The 20,852-nt window shown below is 34.8% G+C and overlaps 2 protein-coding genes and 1 long non-coding RNA gene across 3 annotated transcripts in view; 2 read left to right on the plus strand and 1 right to left on the minus strand.

The window, feature by feature from the left end:
- LOC133328229 (transcription factor Dp) overlaps nt 1–20,852 on the plus strand; it is a 73,196-nt gene that overhangs the window by 32,271 nt on the left and 20,073 nt on the right. The gene's annotated exons all lie outside the window — the stretch shown is intronic.
- LOC133328221 (F-box/SPRY domain-containing protein 1) lies at nt 1,404–7,002 on the plus strand. Its single transcript, XM_061536770.1, has 4 exons — nt 1,404–1,742; nt 6,041–6,314; nt 6,667–6,757; nt 6,817–7,002. Exons 1-4 carry the CDS (start codon nt 1,435–1,437, stop codon nt 6,909–6,911), a joined length of 768 nt encoding a protein of 255 aa, XP_061392754.1. The 5' UTR covers nt 1,404–1,434; the 3' UTR covers nt 6,912–7,002.
- Nucleotides 19,126–20,213, minus strand: LOC133328227 (uncharacterized). Its single transcript, XR_009754281.1, has 2 exons — nt 20,168–20,213; nt 19,126–19,166 (listed from the first exon to the last, which is right to left on the minus strand). It is a non-coding gene; the product is annotated as an uncharacterized LOC133328227 (long non-coding RNA).

The raw sequence follows: 20,852 nt of genomic DNA on the forward strand, positions 1-20,852 counted from the left end.
TGTCGTTTATGTGAGGACGAGAAAGAGCTGGAAACAATTGGACATTGACTCTGCAGATATCCATCGCTAAGTAGCAGAAGGCATCGACTGGAAAATGTGAAAGCATTCCTCTCCGAAACAGAAGCCAAACATATCCTTATCTTTGTTCAAATTTTGACATGGCTAAATTGACTAAAATTATACACTCTAACTTCTATTACACCCCCGCTCTCTTGATTTCGACCCTATGGGTATTTATATATTTTCGCGTAACGCGAGGATCTATTAATTTTCATATTTTTTCCATATCGTAAAAGAAAAATTGTTATTTTGGTATTTTTTTTAATTCTTTCAGATTCAAAAGCAAGCAAAATGTCTGTTTTATAAACCCATTGCCCGTTTTTTTGTGTACGGGAACACAAACTATATGTTATCATTTCAAAGTGAATTTCAACAATCCAACATAATGCAATGTCGTTGGCAGTAGGCTACCAACCGTTGTATTTTTTTTTAATAATTTCTTCTTTTCCAATTTATTCTTTTTCTATCCAATTCTTAAAAAATCAAATTATTTTTAAAAGTTACAATGATATTTTCTGCTTCGGGAACACACTTCATGTCATTTTCATAATCAACTATACCGATATTATCGATAACACCATACCACACAAATCGATATTATCCGGAAAAGAGGAGAAAACCTATCGACAACTTGTCACCGCTAGTCCATTCTCTGTGACAGATTGCTCTTAACAATAAACATTTATTTTATAGTAAAAATGTATAATTATTTTTAAAAACAAGAAAACAACAGCAACTGCACAGCAATTGAATGTAATTTTTACTATTTACCAAACGTGAACTATACAAACGTCGAATATTTAAGGAACGAGAGACTGCGGAACTGTTGCAATTGTTTGACTCCAAAAAATTAAATCTTTTTTTTATGGTGTGTGAAGTCTTTCTGTCTGTCGGTCTGCCTGCCTAGTGTTGTGTTGTGTGTGGATAAATACAAAGTAGAAAAGGAGTGGAAAGGGGTAGACGACGAAACGAAGTTTTGGTAGACGTCGTCAGTAACAATAAGACGAGAAGAAAAAAACAGAAAAACGTTGCTACTACTGCCGCTGCTGTGGCTAGGCTCTTCCAAAAGCGTCTCTATTGTCATCATCATCATATCTGGTATCTGCTGCCGCTGTTGTATGTTGTAAGACCCACCAACATCGACGTCAACGGCCCTGCAAACAAACCATACACCAAAAACAACAACAACAAAGAGGAGAATTCGTGTTCAAGTGTTGATTGTTCTTTGCATGCAAAGAAGAAGAAGGAGTTTTGTTGTTGCTGCTGCCTGATTGAGTGACCGGGTCCGACCACCCTCCCATTTTACTATATTGTTATTGCTGCCGCCTCTTCTTCTACTACTTTGCTGCATTGTTGTCTACAACCGACATCATCATGGTCGACCTTATATCGTCCATGATCAATCACAATGTCCTCGAAGTGATATTCTCCTATTTGGATTTAAGTGATCTAAGGAATTGTGCACTGGTCTGTCGCAGTTGGAAACATTTTCTGGACGATGAAAACAGTGATGTTTGGCGCTCGCATTGCATTCGAAAGTTACCCGAAGAAGCCTTGAAATCCGATTTAATGTCATCGGTGCCCACATATAAAATGAAATTGCGAGCCTATTATCATGCCTGGAATCCAAATGATTGTTCGCGAAATGTATATATTAAACCGAATGGTTTTACGTTACACAGGTCAGTGGGAAATTGTGTGTTTTTTAATGAAATATATAAAATTATTAATTTGTTAGTTTTATATTTTTTAGAAATGAAAGTTATCACAAGATTAGAAATTTAAGGGGCGTTAAGTATAGACGTTGAAATATATGAGCAATGAAACAGAGTTGATGTTAGTTTTTTTAGAAATTCACAACTACCACACAAATTTAGTCAATACAGTCCAGCTGAAGACGTTCCATGAATTAAATAACATTCAAGCTCTGGGTTTTCATGTCAAATTTTGAAATGAGCTTAGGCAAATACGTATTGAAAATGTAAACCCCCTTAAAGCGTATTTTTATATGGCATGTGCTCATATGTGGTTGTCATATATAATTAATCTGCCCAATAGTACTTAGCCACATATCTCATTTATTCTCAGTGTTATGTCATCATCGAAAATAGGCGGCTGGTTAATATACAATACCGCAATTTTTATTATAACCTCAGCCTTATGGCTAATGAGGGTATATACACTGTGTCTTTGAACCAAATCCGTTTCAGGTAATTTGAGGTCGATTTAAGATAGTCGATAACTCTCCAAACTTTTCACATTGTAATAATTCTTCCAAATTTAGTTCATGTACGAATATGAAGAATATCGGTCCACTCCTTCTGGTACCTCCTCCACAAAATGGTCAACATTTTGCTGAAAATTATATTATAATATCATACGAACAAATTGTAACCAAATTTTGGACAACATATTACGTTTGTCAAGCCTAGATCATGTCCGAAGATGAGACCTATTGGTCCACTCCTTCTAGTACCTCCAACACAAAGTGTTTTGAAAATTAATAAATCTCATATGGAGCGAACGAAATATTCAAATTCATCCAAACTTTGCACATCGTAATATTTTTACCTTATCTATATTGAATCCAAAGATGGGACGCATGGGTAAATTATTTGAACATTTGTTAATCCAATAACAATGGTATAAAATGTCCTATTTGATGTCAAATATGCACATTGTAATATTTCTTTCAAACATAATTCATGTTGGACGATAGAACATATCGGTCCACTTCTTCTGGTACCTCCCACACAAATTTGTAAAAAATTTTGTTGGAAATAATGCAATTTCATGTGAACGGACTATCCGATTTGAACTAAACTTTGCACAACCTAATATTATAACCATCACTGTATAATGATAAAATATGGGTCTTATCGGCCCACTTCTTCTAATAGCTCCCCCACAAAGGGTCAACATTTTACTTTACATAGATCAAGCTCAAATATGTGACCCGTTTTCAACTCCTACTGGTACCTTCACCACAAAGTGTCAAATTTGTTAATCCAATATCAAGATAACGGAATGTCTGCTTTGATCCAAACTTTGCAAATCGTAACATTTTTCAAAATCTAGATTAAATCTTGATGAGCTCTATAGGACAACCTCTTTTTGCACCTCCCCGAAGATGGCCAACTCTTATATAAAGCGAATAACAAAACCTTTATTCCATAGACGAAGGCTGGCCGAAGACCGGTTTCAAAAAGCAACCAGTGACTATAGCTAATTCTACCATAAGAGTCAACTCTGTCCATGATTGGCATTTCAAGGTATTCATCGCTCGCCTGTAACCGGTCTTTCGCATGGGTTTTTGAACCTTAGGTTTAAATTTTGCCAGAGGCCGAGTAAAACTCGGATTGTTTCGCATCGTAGACTCCTCTGTCGTGGAAACGATAACTTTCCTATATTCCGTTGTTTCTCCTTGGTTTTACGTTCAACGGTGGCCGCATACGGGGAGGTCCTTCGGAGGATTGAATGCGCTTCAGAGATTTATGCTGTCGAGCAATATTCGTAATCCAGAAGACGATGGTTTCTTAGCTAATTTGGTCATCTTCGTGTCCAGACTAGATTCCTTACCTCCATTCGCCTTACTTTTCATTTTTGGCGCATAATAGGGCAATGGCCTTTTCTAGTACTTTTTAGCTCGGGTTAGTCAAAGGCAGTGGGCTTCGCCGGCTCACCTACTTTGTTCGTTCCCGGTAATAACTTTAAAAAGCGTATGGGTAAGTCCTTTGAACGTGCACCTCCCTCTCTGAATGCATGTTCGCATCTCGCCTGCGAACAATACGTTTATAGCGCTTCGAATTCGATTTTTCTTGGGCAGGTCCAACCTTTTAAACGTTGAATATTGTCGGGATCTCGTCAGATTTCCCGTTTTTTGGATATCGATTCAGTTGCAGTCTACCTTTGAAGCTTATTGTCGGCATGTGCCAACACAGGTCCAGTCGGATTCAGACCTACCTTCGGTCGGTTGGTCATCAAGGTCCATACTGACATCGTTAGAGCCATGACAATCTTCTTGAGTAGACTTGACCAGTATCACCGTGGTGACCAGCTCATAATCAGTTAGGGTCAGATTGCGGAGCAATACCACCCGGAGTATGTCGCCAATTTACTCATCTGGGGCAAGTCTATCCAACTGGTCGTAGAGTAGCGAACACCACCACGCCTCTCTAGACTATCGTGAATAGTTCTAAGGATCTCATGCTGGTCCTTCCCATAACTTTGGTCCTGTATGCCATAGACAGGGTTTCACCAGTCCTTGGCAAATCATGTTCCATCGGAATTGCCGGGTCGCCATCGATTTTTGGGGTAAAAGTAGATTTACATGTAACGGGTACAGTAACAGGTGTCGAGGCATCTACCCACCTTAGTTTTTTTTATGGACATACCTCGATCCATTTTCGGTTCCACGACGTATGAAACCAGGTCCGGTCTTGGTTGTGCCAAAGGCTTCTTCTTGGTCATTTGATTCATTTGTTAAAACTCGCCTGCTACTTAGTTTTTTTAAAACTATTCAGAACCAGTGTTCTCTTTTTTTGGTGAAGGATTTTGTTTTCTGTTCTTCAACTCGGCGACAACAACTTCAAATTCCTATTATTCACCATTTCATGAATAATTCATATCCAGTTCGCATAGCACGCTTATTCAATTATTTGCCTAATGAGTTGAAAGATTTTAGCATTACCCCGGCTACATACTCTAAACGTCTTCTTAGACATTTCGATTAGTTTCTTTTTAGAATCATCGATAGTCCATTATATGCACTATAATTTTTGAGCGCAAAGCGGTTATTTGTTTTTTTCATATCAGTTTTAAAACATAAGATATTTGAAGTTTTTGATCTCATTTATTATTTATTTTTTTTTTTTTTTTTGTATCTTATTAAGTTACTTTAATTTTTTTTTCTAAGTTTTTTTTTTTGGACATTTCTCAATGTCCATGTTTTTAGAGTAGTGCCATATATCAACGATTTTGCATAATGTATTCATAATAATTGGCCAAATAAGGCTTTGTGTACATGTAAGAGTTTAAATAAATATATGTAGTTGTTGTTGTAGCAGCTCTATTGTTTTTACACATATATATTTGCCGAGGTGGCTGCTTCTGAGGCGCCTCAATTAGTATTCGCTTCGAAATGACAGCACGATACCAGATACATGCCCATTATGTAAACTAGGACCGTACAATGCACTGCATCTGTTCAGTTGTCTTGATAAAATGGCAAACGTGAAGCTTGAAGGCTTTCGAAGACCAATTAAAACTAATTATATTATATTTAGAATCACGTATAGAGCTGCTTGAGAAGTAATGTTGATAATCAAACGAAGCTCGAGGATTATATCGGGATATCTGGCTTCCACATAGAATTCTAATGTCACTTCTTTTTTTAACGGTTAAACAAGTTTCTAGAAAGGCGATTACCCACCAGAATCAGGGTTGTGGGAGTGAACCATATGTTGGACATTTAAAGTTACCAACTAAATTGGCGAAAGCTAAGCGTTCTGCCCCAATGGCGGTCAAATCGCAATTGGAATTCGAATCGCCTTAAACCAATGTAGATGGTTCAATTGCTGGAGATTTTGTATCGTGTTTAGATCAGTTTAAGAAGTGCTTCTGACTGTGTCAGTTATAGAATGAGAAACCAGGTATGCATAGGTCAGTATGGGGTGTATTTACACGAACAGAAATGAAGATCTATTCCAATGAATTTAGCTTCGAAATGTAGATCCAATGCCACTACATTCCAAACAGTTAGGGGGAAAAAGTTAAAAACTCCTCTATGTCGAGTAAGGCTGCCAAAATGTTCCTCTCCATATATCTGACCACCTCGTATAGAAAGATCCCAGAAATCAGCCTTTAATGTTATCGGTTTGTGATTTCCTAATTTTATTTAGATCCAAGAATTTTCTTAGCTTTTTCATATTATATTATTCCTATTCTTTATTTTTTTTTCTGTCCTCTCCTTTTTTTCCAGAAATCCCGTTGCTCAAAGTACCGATGCAGCGCGAGGTAAACAGGGTTTTCGTCAAGGACGTCACACCTGGGAAGTGATATGGGAGGGACCATTGGGTACGGTAGCTGTTGTCGGTATATCAACAAAAGAGGCGGCACTACAATGCCATGGTTATGTGGCCTTATTGGGATCGGATGATCAAAGTTGGGGTTGGAATTTAGTTGAAAATCATTTGTTACATAATGGCGATGTACAAGGCAGTTATCCATTATTAAATAATGCACCCAAATATCAGGTGAGTAATAAACGAAGAATTTTATTTTTAGGCTCTATAGAAAAAAAAACAATGAGACCTATGAACCTAGGGTCTCATTGATTTTTTTCATTTAAAAAAAGTCAATGAGACCCTATGGTCTCACGAATTTTTTCCTATAGAAAAAAATAAATGAGACCCTTGGGGAATCATGAATTTTTTTTTTTCTATCGAAAAAAATAATTAATGAGACCCTAGGGTCTTACGAATTTTTTTATAAAAAAAAATTTCTATGAAAAAGTTTTTTCTTTAGAAAAAAATTGTCTCTTTCCCTTTTTATTTTATATATATTTGCTATTATATCTTTTATTTATTTTTTTTCATTTTTTTCCAGGTGGGTGAACGAATACGTGTAATATTAGACTGCGATGAAAATACATTATCGTTTGAAAAAAATTATGAATTTTTAGGAGTTGCATTTAGAGGTGAGTTAACCTTTATTTTTTTATTTAATATAAATTATTGTTTTTTTTTCTTCTCCCAGGACTACCGGGTAAAAAATTATACCCCACGGTATCAGCGGTTTATGGCAATACGGAGGTCTCTATGGTTTACCTGGGGCCACCATTAGATGGTTAAATAATTATTGATTTTTATTTTTTTGTTTAGTTATTAAGTTTATAAAGCAATTTTTTTAAAAACAAAAAAATTAAAAAAATGAGACATTCTATCTGAAAGAGAAAAAAAAACAAAACAAAAATCCAAACACAACTATGATGAAAAAAGAAAATCCTACACAATTAAAATTTAGGCAAAACCACAAAAAGAATTTGGACAAGATCGGTTATTTTGAGAATATACAAATCGCTAAAAAATAAAAAAACTTCTACTTCAAGCCCCCTTCCCTCCACCAACACCTTCTACCAAAAAAAAATTAAAGAGTATACAGTTTGGAAAAAAAGATAAACAAAAAACAAAAATTATTTTTAAGTGTATAATGAATGAAAAGGCCTTGTACTCGATTGACACTGTTATTTTTTTACATCACTCACACACACACACACTCAACAAAATAAGACCCCACAGATACACCCCATTTTTATATGATGAACTATTGTCGTACTGATATCTTTATAAATAATAAAAAAAGGAAATTTAAAAACAAAAAAAACAAGTCGTCCTTTTTAGCAGCATTCTCAAAACAATTTAATTGCAATATTGTATTTATTTTTAAATAAGTTGTTTTTTTACTTAATCTCCTCGTGCGTACACGTTCGTTTTTTATTATTTCAAATATAGAATTAATTTGTTTATTTTTGTCGTCGTTTGTATTATGAAAACGTAAGGAAAGATGCTTTATTAAAATTATGTATGTAATTAACAACAAGTCTACTCCCCCAATACCCTCCTCCTCCCAATTAATGTAATGAATTTAAAATTATGTTATATATTAATTTGTTTTATCAAAACCGTGTCTTCATAATTATTTTCTTTTCACTATTATTATTATATTTGTAAAGGTGCTAGTCTTGCTTAAGTTGTATTTTTTTTTAAATATAAATATTATTGTAGTTTTCAGTTTTTTTTCTATAAAACGAAAATAATAATTAATTGTAAAAACAGAGAATAAAACCCAAACATAACACAAATCAAGTTAGCCTGCAAAATAATAATAATAATAACAAAAACAACAACAAACTAATGCATTCAGTGTAATATAAGCGATAAAAAAGAGAAAAAAACAAAAACAAATCACACGACAAAAAAACCCCAGAAAAAAGAAAGAAAAATAATATAAATGAAAAAATAGAAAACACCCCAATGTTGTTTTATTTTTTTACAAATAGAGTATATCTTTTATTTATTTCAAGCATTTACATCAAGACTAAACAAATCATCATCCTCATCGTCGAAAAGGTCATCAAAATCATTATAGAAATCGGCATGAACATGTTTCTCATTGCTGGCCAAATCCATGAGTATTGCAGAGGAACCACCGGACTGGAAAAAAAAGAAAATATCAATAATTTTTTTTTTTTATCGTACGTTCCCACGCCTCACTTTCCCACCCCTGCCGACCGAGGGGGCGACCTCCCCTTTCGTAGGGATCGCGTACGCATCATAATCCGCATTATGATGGAATATGAGAAGGGATAGAAAACCAGCTACAGAAATCTACTTCAACAGCCAGTTTGTTATTAAGTTGTATTATTCATTTAAAAATATGATTATATTAGATTTTATTAGGTCTATATTCATGCAAAAGTCTACGTTAGAATACACAGAATTGAAATCAATACACATTTTACTAAGTGGATCTCCCATAGAATAATTTGTGCGATGAAAATCTACGTATAATGGTTGATAATATCTACTTGATCGAAAAGGAACATTTATTCTAATGGATGAAATTAGGAAGTCTGAGGGTATATTACCGCTTAGTATTTTAATTACTATCATAGTGTTCAACATAATACGTCTACTTTTTAATGTTGGCAATCGAATTAATTTTAACCTGCTAGTGTAAGAAGGCAACACAAAGTCACTATTCCAATGTAAACCTCTCAGCGCAAAAATTAGAAATTGTTTCTGCACTGATTCAATTTTATCGGAATAAATTGTATATTGGGGATCCCATACAACAGAACCATATTCTAATATGGGTCGCACAAGAGATGTAAAAAGTTGTTTTGTAATATAGGGATCAGAGAATTCTTTAGCCCATCGTTTTATAAATCCTAAGACACCGTGGGCTTTGTTTACCATAGAAATAACATGATTATTAAAATTTAATTTTGGATCCATTAAAATACCAAGATCAACAAATGAATCAACAGTTGATAAAACAGTACCATTAATATTGTATTGCCTTGTTAAAGTAGAAGATCTGGAAAAACACATATGCTTACATTTGTTTAGGTTTAAATCCATACAGTTTAATTCGCACCATTGAAAAAGGTTATTTAAATCATTTTGAAGTAAATCAGCTTGCTTCATGGAGTTATGGGTGATAAACAACTTGACATCGTCAGCATACATTAGCAATTTGGAGTGTATTATTGCATTTGGTAAATCATTTATAAATAGAAGAAAGAGGAGTGGACCTAAATGACTTCCTTGGGGAACGCCGGAAGGAACATTAATGGATTTGGAGAGACAATCATCAAACAAAACTACCTGTGATCTATTTCTCAAATAAGATGATATCCATTTAACTAAATTTATACTGAAACCAATTTGATTTAATTTATATATTAAAAGTTCATGGTTAACCCTGTCAAAAGCTTTACTGAAGTCAGTGTAAATCGTGTCGGTTTGATTACGCTGAATAAAACCTTTTATGACGGTTGAGGAAAATTGAATAAGATTGGTAATGGTTGAGAGGCCACTACGAAAACCATGTTGATATGGGCTTAAGATTGGCTGAACTTTATGAGAAATTACATCAGTAATCAGTTTTTCGAATAATTTTGGAATTGCACTTAATTTAGCAATTCCTCTATAATTCGAGACATTAGTTAAGCTACCAGATTTGTGTAAAGGAACTATATAGGATTTCTTCCAGAAGGTCGGAAAATGACTATATTTCAGGGAATAATTAAACAATAGCGTTAAAGGGATAGCTAATGTATCTGAACAGTACTTTAGAATTATGCTAGGAATGCCATCCGGACCTGTACTTTTAATTGATCTTAAATTACGTAGATTTTTAGAAACATATTGACTTTGTAAAAAAGGCATAGATATTTGATCTATCGTCGATAATTTATAACTATATGTATCTTTATTTGGACAGGGTGAATTTGAATATGTTGTAGCGAAAAAATTTGCAAAGCACTCTGAAATTTCAGAGTTTTTCTCAAATGTCTGATTATTGAATTTCAAGATGGTGGGCTTTGACGTAGCTTTTCTTTTTATATTAACAAAGTCATAAAAAGATTTAGGATTGGATTTGAAATTAAGTTTAATCTTGTCTAAATAAAGATTGTAAAGTTTTCGGGACTCTGACGTATATTTAGACCTTGCGACAGCATATTTAGCATAATCTATAGAGGAGCCTGATTTTTTATATTTTTTAAAAAGTTTATTTTTATAATTTTTAATACTTGAAAGCCCAGATGTGACCCATGGATATCGTTCCGAGTTTCTAACTCTAACAATGGGAACACATTCTAGAATAAATTTATTTAGGATATCATAAAATTTATATACTGATAATTCTAGATCAATATGACCCTTACAAATAAATAATGTGCTCCAATTTACGTTTGAGATAAGTGCGTTTAGCTTTCGGAAGTCAGTTTTATTATAATTAGGAACAGATTTAAATGATATTAAAGAATTGTTGGTAGCTAAATTATTATGCATCATGGATATGCATAATGTAGGATGGTAGTTATCTTCGGGAGTACATACTGGAGGTATTCTAATAATTTCAAAATATTGTGTATAATTCACAAATGCTAGATCTAGAATTCGATCATAACAATTTGATACACTATTTATTTGATAAAGATTTATGTCGCTAAAACGATTTACAATTTCAAAGGTATATAAGTTTACATTTGCATCAGATGTCAAAGGTGTTAGAGCCTCAGAATCTGGCAATGAAAGCCACTTTACGGACGGCAGATTAAAATCGCCGAGAACTAATATTTTGTCAGAGTCATTCATTTGGAAATGTTTAATTAAAGATGCGAGATAAGTTAGGAATCTGTTTTTATAAAAACACTAGCATATACCCGCTACTTCGTTAGCGAATGCGGGATATATTTAAACATGTATTAACATATTATTTTATTTTTTACATTAATGTCGACCATAAGTTAAATTTGTGTACCATTTTGTACCAAATTGCATGATTCCAACTCTATCGGTTCACCCACAATTCAAATTGTACCAAATTTAGTACACAGTAGTACCAAATTCCAAAAAATCCTACATACCCCAATCCTACACCCCCACAGTGATCCTAATTCCAAGTTTCATGATTCCAACTCTATCGGTCCACCCACAATTCAAATTGTACCAAATTTAGTACATAGTAGTACCAATTTCCAAAACTTCCTACATACCCCCATCCTACACCTGCACAGTGGTCCATAATACAAGTTTTAGGATTCCAACTATATCGGTTCACTGACAATTCAAATTGTACCAAATTTAGTACACAGTAGTACGAACTTCCAAAACCTCCTACATACCCCAACAGTGATCCCAAATCCAAGATTCAGGATTCCAACTCAATTGTACCAAATTTAGTACACAGTAGTACCAATTTCCTAAACTTCCTACATACCCCAATCCTACACCCCCTCAGTGATCCTAAATCCAAATTTCAGGATTCCAACTCTATCTGTCCAGCCGCAATTCAAATTGTACCAAATTTAGTACACATTAGTAAAAATTTTTTTAAACTTCCTACATATCTCGATCTTACACCTCAACAGTGATCATGACTCCAAATAATGACTCAAAAATAAATTTGCATCAAATATAGTACCATATAGTACTTTTCGTACACATGAGCCTACGCAAAAGCAAGGTTGCACTTTCCCAACCACTTTATGTTTCTAATTATTCTGTAGATTTTACAGCAGGTTCCGTTGTTGAGAAGAAACTAAGACTCGGTGGAAAATGAGCACCCAGTAATCTGTGCCGTCTGTAAACCTAAGCTTTGCTTAGGTTCAACAGTGAGTGTGTCCATTGGGTAGACAGAGTAGGCCAAATAGATCTTAACACATTGCACCTAGGTTCGTTGTGTCAAAATTCATAGGCTCTTTCGTCGAAGAACGCCCCAAAGTCCCAATAAAGATGACATATGGGTGGTTTGATTGAGTCATCAATTGCTATATCTGTAAATTGAGATCCTCGTCTACCTAATTCGTCTGCTCTTTCATTACCCATGATGTCACGGGGTCCTGGTAACCAACACAGCCGATAGCTGTAAGTTCTTCCAAAGCTGATTTGATGTAACAGGATTTGATAGCTTTAAGAGCCGTTTGACTATCCACAAAGATAGTCACCGGTTCAACGATCGATCTCTGCATCCAGACTTTTTATCAATTCCGCTCCCTTCCAAATCGCGAAGATTTCAGCTTGGAAAACGCTACAGTTGCTATCCAGCTTCTAGATTAACTCAAGGCCTAACGTTACTCCGGTTCCAGTCGTCTCTACTAGGACAAACCAATGTCATACCTGGTTTGTTCAAGATACAAACGTGCTCAAAGGTAAAACTTCGCCAAAGATTTTGTTCATGCAGCCTCAGGGCACTACGTGCGTCCTGACTGAGGCCTTAAGTTCAGCTGATGCCTAATGCTGAGGCCTTAAGTTCAGCATTGCGTTCAGAGCTGCTTGAGACGTGCTCCTCGTGGTTCTATACTAAAAAACAAATCTTACTACTTAGCTGGCTTGTGACAGAACTTTCGTTCCATAAACCAAGCTTAGAAATAATTTCCAGGCGCGTCGGTCTTTTGCGCAGTTTTTCCAATTTGAAACACCATTTTCGGCAATGTTGTCTTCAACTTGAGCTTTCCATCGTATTCGTGGCCTTCCCTTTCTGCATCTTCATCCATTCTCACAACATGACCTAGCCCACGTAGTCGCTGCAGCTCAATACGTCTAACAATGTCGATGTCGGAGAATAGCTGGTACAACTCATGGTTCATTCGACGGCGATATTCATCGTCAACGCAGATCAGCCCATAAATCTTTCGGAGAATTTTTCTCTCAAACACTCCAAGAGCTGCCTCATCTGCTTGCGCAAGTACCCATATAACAGCTCGTGTAGTATCAGTATTCAGCACTTAGATGGCAAACAAAATGTGCATTGCAGTTCTGTCGCAAATTCATTCTTCATTCATCTTCACAGAATAGGAACAAGCGAGCAATTATCCAGAGATACAAGAAACATAGCAAACTACTCAAAATAATGCACTCCGAATTGCAACCCGGTGTGTCCAGATGACGAAAGTCGATCACTTTCATGACGAAACCAGCATTTTGACAGTCAAGTCACATAATGTTGTTTGTTGACTAGATATTTCCTACTGGCATGCTATCTACCGTGTCATCCCAAATATCACAAATTGATGGCTGATCCACCTCCGCGGCACATCCTTCAGGACTTCAGGCTCTATTGTGAAGGCATTCAAGAAGCCATTCCATCGGACAACAACAGATCATCGATCTCCGAATCCAAAAACAAAGTCCAGATGCAACTAAGTTCTACTCCAACCTCCTTCTGCAATTTCGGACAGTGAGAGGCTTCTTCCTAGGCAAATCCATTCGATTCTGGCACAATCATCTCATCTCGAATTTTTCTGTTGATTTTTTCTCGTCCCACTGATCACGAAAATATATAACTTTTACGAGGGAAGTCCATACTTCTCGAGATATGGGTATTCAAAGTTCCGAAAACAAATCGGAGATTAGCCCCTAAACAAAACTTGTGCCGAACTAAGATCCGTGTATAGCAATATTCGTATCGAAAGCGCATTGTCCCCGGAATCCTAAATAGGTGTCCTTCTTGCCAGCAAAGCCCTCATGATACACACACAATCTATCCAATTGTCCGTCCCAGCCTATAAATCTATTCCCTCTTGGACTTATCATCATCAAAGCCAAAAAAATACGGCACAATTTCTACGGCTATACGGCTATCTACAAATCCTGATTCCATTAACACGGGTTAATATATATTCCATTTTTCTATTTCTTCTACCAAAGAACTTTCGCCACCACAGTAGACGCAATTTTCAGGGCCTCCTTCCATCTGGGACCTGCTTAGTTCAGTTGGCAAATCTGGGCAAAAACTATACCGGAGCTAACTGAAAGAACCTCCTTGCGTCCCTTAGGCATAATTGTTCCCATTACTTGTTCAGTACAATTGATATTAACAAATCTATTATTATTGAAAAATATATATGTATGAATTACCTCTTCCATATCCATGTACCCGCCTTCGGGGAACATTTCATCGGCTGCCAATGTTGGTTTCATTTCTTTGGTATTCGAATCCGTTTTTGATCAATCTTTCAATATAAAAGTTCAATAAATATGAGTTTTACCGCTAAATACGATATTAAAGCTAAAAATAAACAAATATTTTACGAATTCCGTCTTTCTGGAACGAAATTGTTCAAATGCTCGATTTTGCAAATTGAACGAACGGAACTTTTTTTGCAAATAAGGGAGATACAAAAAATGACCGATAAAGAACGAACACAAGGCAAAATGACTGACACACATATGTGTTTACGAATGAGTGCAAAGCGTAGAGGCGGCATACAATGTTTTTGTTTAGAAGGAGACATAGCTAATGACAAAAAACAACTGATTCAATTAGGGACACGTAGGTCGACATCACACGAAATATATAAAGGGGCGATGGCAGTAGATAAATGAAATAATTTTAACTTTTTGTGTCCCGAATTTTTCCGAAATCATAGAACAATTTTCTGTTCACAGATTTAATGCAACTATGCTAAATTGGATATGAACAAAATTTGACATCACTGCATCCTTGTATTCGGGAGGTACAGTACATTCTTTCCGAAAAATATAAGTCTAATACGGCATTTATACGGCATTTACATTAGAACTTTTTACCGGGTTAACCTACTTTATGAGGATTTATTTGGCATATATTCAAAGGAATTGAAAATTTAAACCCACTCGGTTAACCAAATCCGGTTCAATGTAAACGACCTTTAATATCAAGAAAACGAGTTTAGGGGCTCTTCCCCGATTTTTATGAAGTTTTTAACACAGGTAGATCTCGTCTTACTGATAATTACCTTGTGTAATTATGCCATTCTTATTGAACATGTCTGTATCAAAATCTCAATTCCTAGAAAAAGTGGACTTATTGCATTTTCACGAGTCATTAGCATAATCCACAACTACGATTTAAAGTGCGTTTAGATTTACGAAATCCAATCCATCTCAAATGTCAATTCCGTAGCGTATACGTCAATAATAATCCACTGGATTTGTGAACAGGATTAACGTGACGTATACACAATGGAATTGACGTTTGAGATCGAGTGGATTTAGTAGTATAAACATAGGCTAATCTAGTCTACGTTGGCTGTCAGGTTCGAAGATGAAGTTTATTAATACCAAAACCCATATAATTATTATTCTGGTTTTCGCTCTTTTTACAATTTTCAAAGTGTGTGAAGCTTGTTATTTTGACATCAGCAGTACGTATCTAAGTCCAAATTTAAATTAGGCTAGTTTACTTGCGGCAAGTCTTTGTTTTGTACCATAAAGTACTAAAAAATGCAACTGTTATCATTAGAGTACATTTAGACTACTAAATCCATTCGATCTCAAATATCAATTCCATCTATTAAATGAGTCTATTGGTGCACATAGGTAAAAAGTGTGTCACGGTTTCTTTTCAAAATCCAGTTGGGAATATGATTTAGATATTGATTCATCCACAAATCCATGGCTTTATTATACAAGGTAGTCTCTTGCAGTCATATGTTTCCAATTTTTTCTTAAATTTGCCTTTGACAGTATTCAGCTTTCAAAATTTAAATGAAAATATCTTCCTTCGAAATGTACGCATATCATGTGTTCTAGGCACAAATTGCTAAATCATTTATATTTATATTATGAGACTATTAATATATTTATTCTCAAATGAGACTACTTTCTGTAATTATGACATACCACAAATCATACATTTCTTCCTACCAATGTTGTAAAATTCATCTTTAAACAAATGGATTTTAGAATAAATTTTTCTATATTTTTCAAAACATCACATACACAGTCACACATTTTGTATATGACTTTGGCATATCAAGCCAAATAGTTCCGTTCCAGAACCTAAAAGAATTTACAAGTTTTGTAACTTCCTACTCGAAAACCATTCCTCAACCCACAAAACTAGTAAAACTTTGAACCAAATTTAAAGGAACTCAAAACAAAATGGCGTTCCCTTTTTATAAACTTTTACTCCAGAAATTTGAACGAGTAAATATGGTATACAGGAATGCCAATTTCTGATTGGCTTTTATGTTGATTTTGAAGTATTGCCATCTAATTTTGGGATATTTACTAGATTTGCGTTCCCGAATTTTTAAAATTATTTTGTACTCTGAGAGCAATTTTGAAATGTTTCCCTCGAGGCCTATAAATAATGTCGTCCAGAAAGACCATCTGAATATCAGCTGTCTCGTAAGTTTGCTGTCAAAATCCATTATGTGAATTGATTTCCATTATAAAAACGTAAACAAACGCAAAATTTTTAACATTAGACTTGAGAAAAAGCAGCTGACTTTCGTGTTTTCATTTGTCAATTCAATTGTCAATTCCTTTGCATATATGTCAAATAAATCCTCATAAAATAGGTTAACCCGGTAGAAAGTTCTAATGTATATGCCGTTTTAGTATTAAAAAAGTACTGGAACAGACCAAATATGAAAATAATTGTAATTTATAGGTGGCTATAAGTACGTTTACATTGTATCGGATTTGGTTAACCCAGTGGGTTTAAATTGTCAATTCCTTTACATATATGCCAAATAAATCCTCACAAAGTCGGTTAACGCGGTAAAAAGTTCTAATGTAAACTGGCCTAATAATTGTACCATGGTATAATCTACTTTATGAGGATTTATTTTACATATATGACAATATAAACCCACTGGTTTAACGAAATCCAGTAGAGTGTAAACGTACTATAACACTGATTTAAAAAAATTAAACTGTGTTGTATAAAAAATGTAAACAATTCGCGAGTGTGCACATTATTTGCTGAATCTTATCTTTTTCGTATCGTGGTGAATTCAGCCTGATTAAGAAAATAAATCCTGATTCCGCCTTTAATCATGATCAAATGTTATATGTAAATCCACTTTTAAAAATATTATGATTTTGATATTATTCAAAAAATTTTGCCACTGGACACAAGATTTGCGCACATTTCGAAGGAAGATTTTCGTTTAAATTTTGAAAGCTGAATTATGAAAAAATTGGAAACATATAAATCCCATGATGTTCGCCAGCGTCTGTTTGACAAGCTGTACCCGTTCCTACAGTGTCGCACCAACAAAAAAGAATGAATCCGTAGCTCGATTTTTCAAGACAGCGTAACAGCCAGAAAGAACTATTGTCATTATCGGAAGCGTAACAGATAATTTTCGTCTGTTGAATGTGCCCAAAATGACTATTTGAATGTTTGTGGTGATATAATAACCTTCGATCATTTGATTTAGAAGTGGAAAGGTTTCGGGGCGACCAATAAAGAACCCAACTCCTGTTGTTTCATAAGTTTGGATGGATAATGGGGAAACAGAAGTAATCGTCAGTTTCGGAGCCAATATATAAGAAATTAATTTATAAGGAAAGCGAACGCATTACGGTTCCGTTAAATTGATTAGCAGTGTATATTTTGAATATATATATATATATATATATATATATCTTTAATATCTGAAATTGGTTCCTATTAATGTAATAAAAATAAATACATAATAATATTTTTTTTTTCGCTTGAAGACACATTCCAGCTATGGTTCTATATATGTATATATATATATATATATATATAGATTCATAAATGTTTGGTACATTGTGGATGAGGTACTGGAAGCGTGGACAGTTGGTTCCCTTCTTTGGACTTGATTTAGGGTTGGAAAAAATTTTACGATATTAGATGAAGCACGATTTTACCGTAGAGAGTATTAATGTTGATAATTTCACCATGGACCCCTTCCTCCCTCCTGAAGACCTTCATACCCTCTTTAAGAATGCCTTCATCCCTTCTATCAGAAGTCTCCAGCTAAAGTCTTTATTTCTTCAACTAAGTTCTGGAAATAGTTTATTAACATAGTTTATAATATTAACTTAATACAAACAAACCGACTTAACAACTTCCCAAAGGTTCAGGATGCAAGGAATAGTACACCTAAGGATCATATTCAACATTTAATTAAATTTTTAATTGAGGTGTGCCGTCGTAAAAAAAAAGGCATTAGGTTTGACCACCAGTGTATATGTCAAATAAATCCTCACAGAGGAGATAACCTAGGAACAAATTCTCATGTAAATTCCGTTTAATGATGATTTCAAATTATAGAATTAATTATACGTTGCCTCCTTATATGCTACTGTCACTAATGTAATTCGATTTTGATGTAACCGGGTTAACACATACTTTATTAGGATTTATTTGACATATATGCAATGAAATTGACAGTTTAAACCCATGGGGTTAATGAGAATACAATATAAACGTACTAAAGTTTATTTACTACTAGATTTAGTAAATCCAGTACAATGTATTTAGTAAATCGTTGTAGGCGATAAAGAGGGTAAGAGTCTATTGTACATCTCATTTTGATTTACTTTTATTAACAAAAATAGTTTACGTCTGCCCCAAATTTATTATACGTTACCGGAAAAATGTCATACGTTAATTGTACTAAATTTAAAGATACGGCGTCAACGTATGCATTTAGTTAACCCAGATATGTCTTTCGTTGTGGTGTGGCAGCATTGCTAAGCCAAATATCATCACTGAATGTGTCAAATAGTGTGGAGAAGGAAAACAAAAATAACAATGTTGAATTGTAGCGGTTTTTGTGTTGTGTCATAAATTTATTTCGGAAATTAACAAAAAATAACAATGCAATTTATGGAAAATATTTATTTAAATGTTTACTATAGAGTAATTAAACAATTTCAGAAATCGGTGAAGGTAGAAATTCCCTCAGAAATGAAAATTTGTGTGAGCGAGCGTTTTTTAAGGTTGCATTTGTCACACGTTTTATGACATTGACAACACCGACGATGCCTGTTTGGCGCGCGTAAAAACAGCTGAGACATCGGGTCATTTGCTCGCTCATCTTAGTCCAACACGACGTTTGGTAAATTCTAAGAAAATTTTGTTGGCCCTTTTCATGGTCTCAAACCTCACCGATTTTCATGAAATTTTCACCATTGGAAAATTTCAAATTTGCTCAATTTTTTGCCGTAAAAATGATAAAAATCGGTTAATGCTAAGTGCCCGAAAAGCGCCGGCCAAAAATCGTATTTTTCGGTGTGTGTGGTGTGTGAAAAGAGAAAAAAGACCCAACCGTAAACGCTGGAATTGGAAATTCCTTTTCTCGCCATTTTGACTCGTGAAATAGTGATTTTTTTTGTTGGATGGATTACTATCAAACAACTTAAAAGTAAATGCTGAAATTTGTGGATGCATTTTGTGGGAAAAATAGAATGTTCTGATTTTATGTGAATTTGGGAGGGAGCGGCGGGGAGAAGAGTGTAGAAAAAAAGAAATCTGTAAAAAGTTTAATTAAAACAGAAAAAAATAATACTACGCAAACGACACCGACGACTACGACGACGAGCCATAAAAAGAAGACATTTTTTCTGGCTTTTAGTCGGTTGGTTGGTTGTCTCGGTGTTTTTGAGAAGGCAGCAAAAATATCGAAAAAAAAGAAGTGCATAAAGAAAAAAATAATGAATGATAAGAAATGGTTGCGGTTAAAATTGAAAATAGATAAAAACGCTGGCTGGCAGGCAGGCAAGGCGGACGTGTAATTATAGTGTGTTCTTGTATTGTTTTTGGTTGAAATTCTTGACCGCCTTCCGTTGATGAGGAGCGGGCAGAACCAGAGTTTCAGCCAAAACGAAAATTCGAAACGTCAGCAACGTCGGTCAAAAATCAAACCAATTTTTTTGGTTAATACTTTAAAAAGGTTTCTTGAACGGATTTTTTGATTTCGGTTTATTATCCATTTTTTTTTTGAGAATTTGTAAAACGACAACGTCGAGTGTGCGTGTGTGTGATAAGGTGGCCTGCCTGCTTGCTACCTCTTCATCATCATCGGAATAATAATATTAATTTGTTGTTGTGTGTTTTGTAGCGAAACGAAAATAGAAATAACCCCAAACGAAAGAAAGAAGAACTATTGAACACCACAAACTTCAAGCACAGCCAGAGAGCCCAACAATCAGCCAGCCGCCACAGCTACAGAGTTACGACGAAGCTGTGTGTCTGTCTGTCTGACTGTCCCGTCATACATATTTCCATAAATTGTTTAGTAATAATTTGTATAGTAGTAGAAGGCCGCCAGCAGCAGTAAAGCGAGCAAAAATAAACAAAAACAACAACAAAACGCGCTGGGAACAATACAAAAAAGCACACCAGAAAAATGGCGCACTCATCAACAGCAGCAGCGACTTCAGGCCCTGCCGCTTCAACGACAGGTGAAATAATTAATTATTTCTTTACAGATGAAAATGGTAAGTGTGTGTTAATAATAAATTATTATCCTTTTTTAAATACCTCCTTTCAAATGTGTAGAATGTGATTTGTAAAGGGAAGAGATCTTTCTATGCAAATTAGGTCGATCTTGTTCATGATCAATCAATTGCAATATGCTCTGCTCCTCTTTATTTCTCTCTTGACCGATCACATTTTTTGTGGTTTTTTGTAGTTCTTTTTTCCTATAATGATAATAAGTTGTGAGATTTCATTTTATTTTGTTGTTATTTGCTGCTGTCCATTCGTTTTCTTCTTTAGTTCATTCCTTCCCCCATCCAAAAATTAATAAA

The sequence above is a fragment of the Musca vetustissima genome, unplaced genomic scaffold (genome assembly GCF_032173495.1).
Source record: "Musca vetustissima isolate MV318-11 ecotype Yass unplaced genomic scaffold, APGP_CSIRO_Mvet_v1 utg14942, whole genome shotgun sequence".
Lineage (NCBI taxonomy): Eukaryota > Metazoa > Arthropoda > Insecta > Diptera > Muscidae > Musca > Musca vetustissima.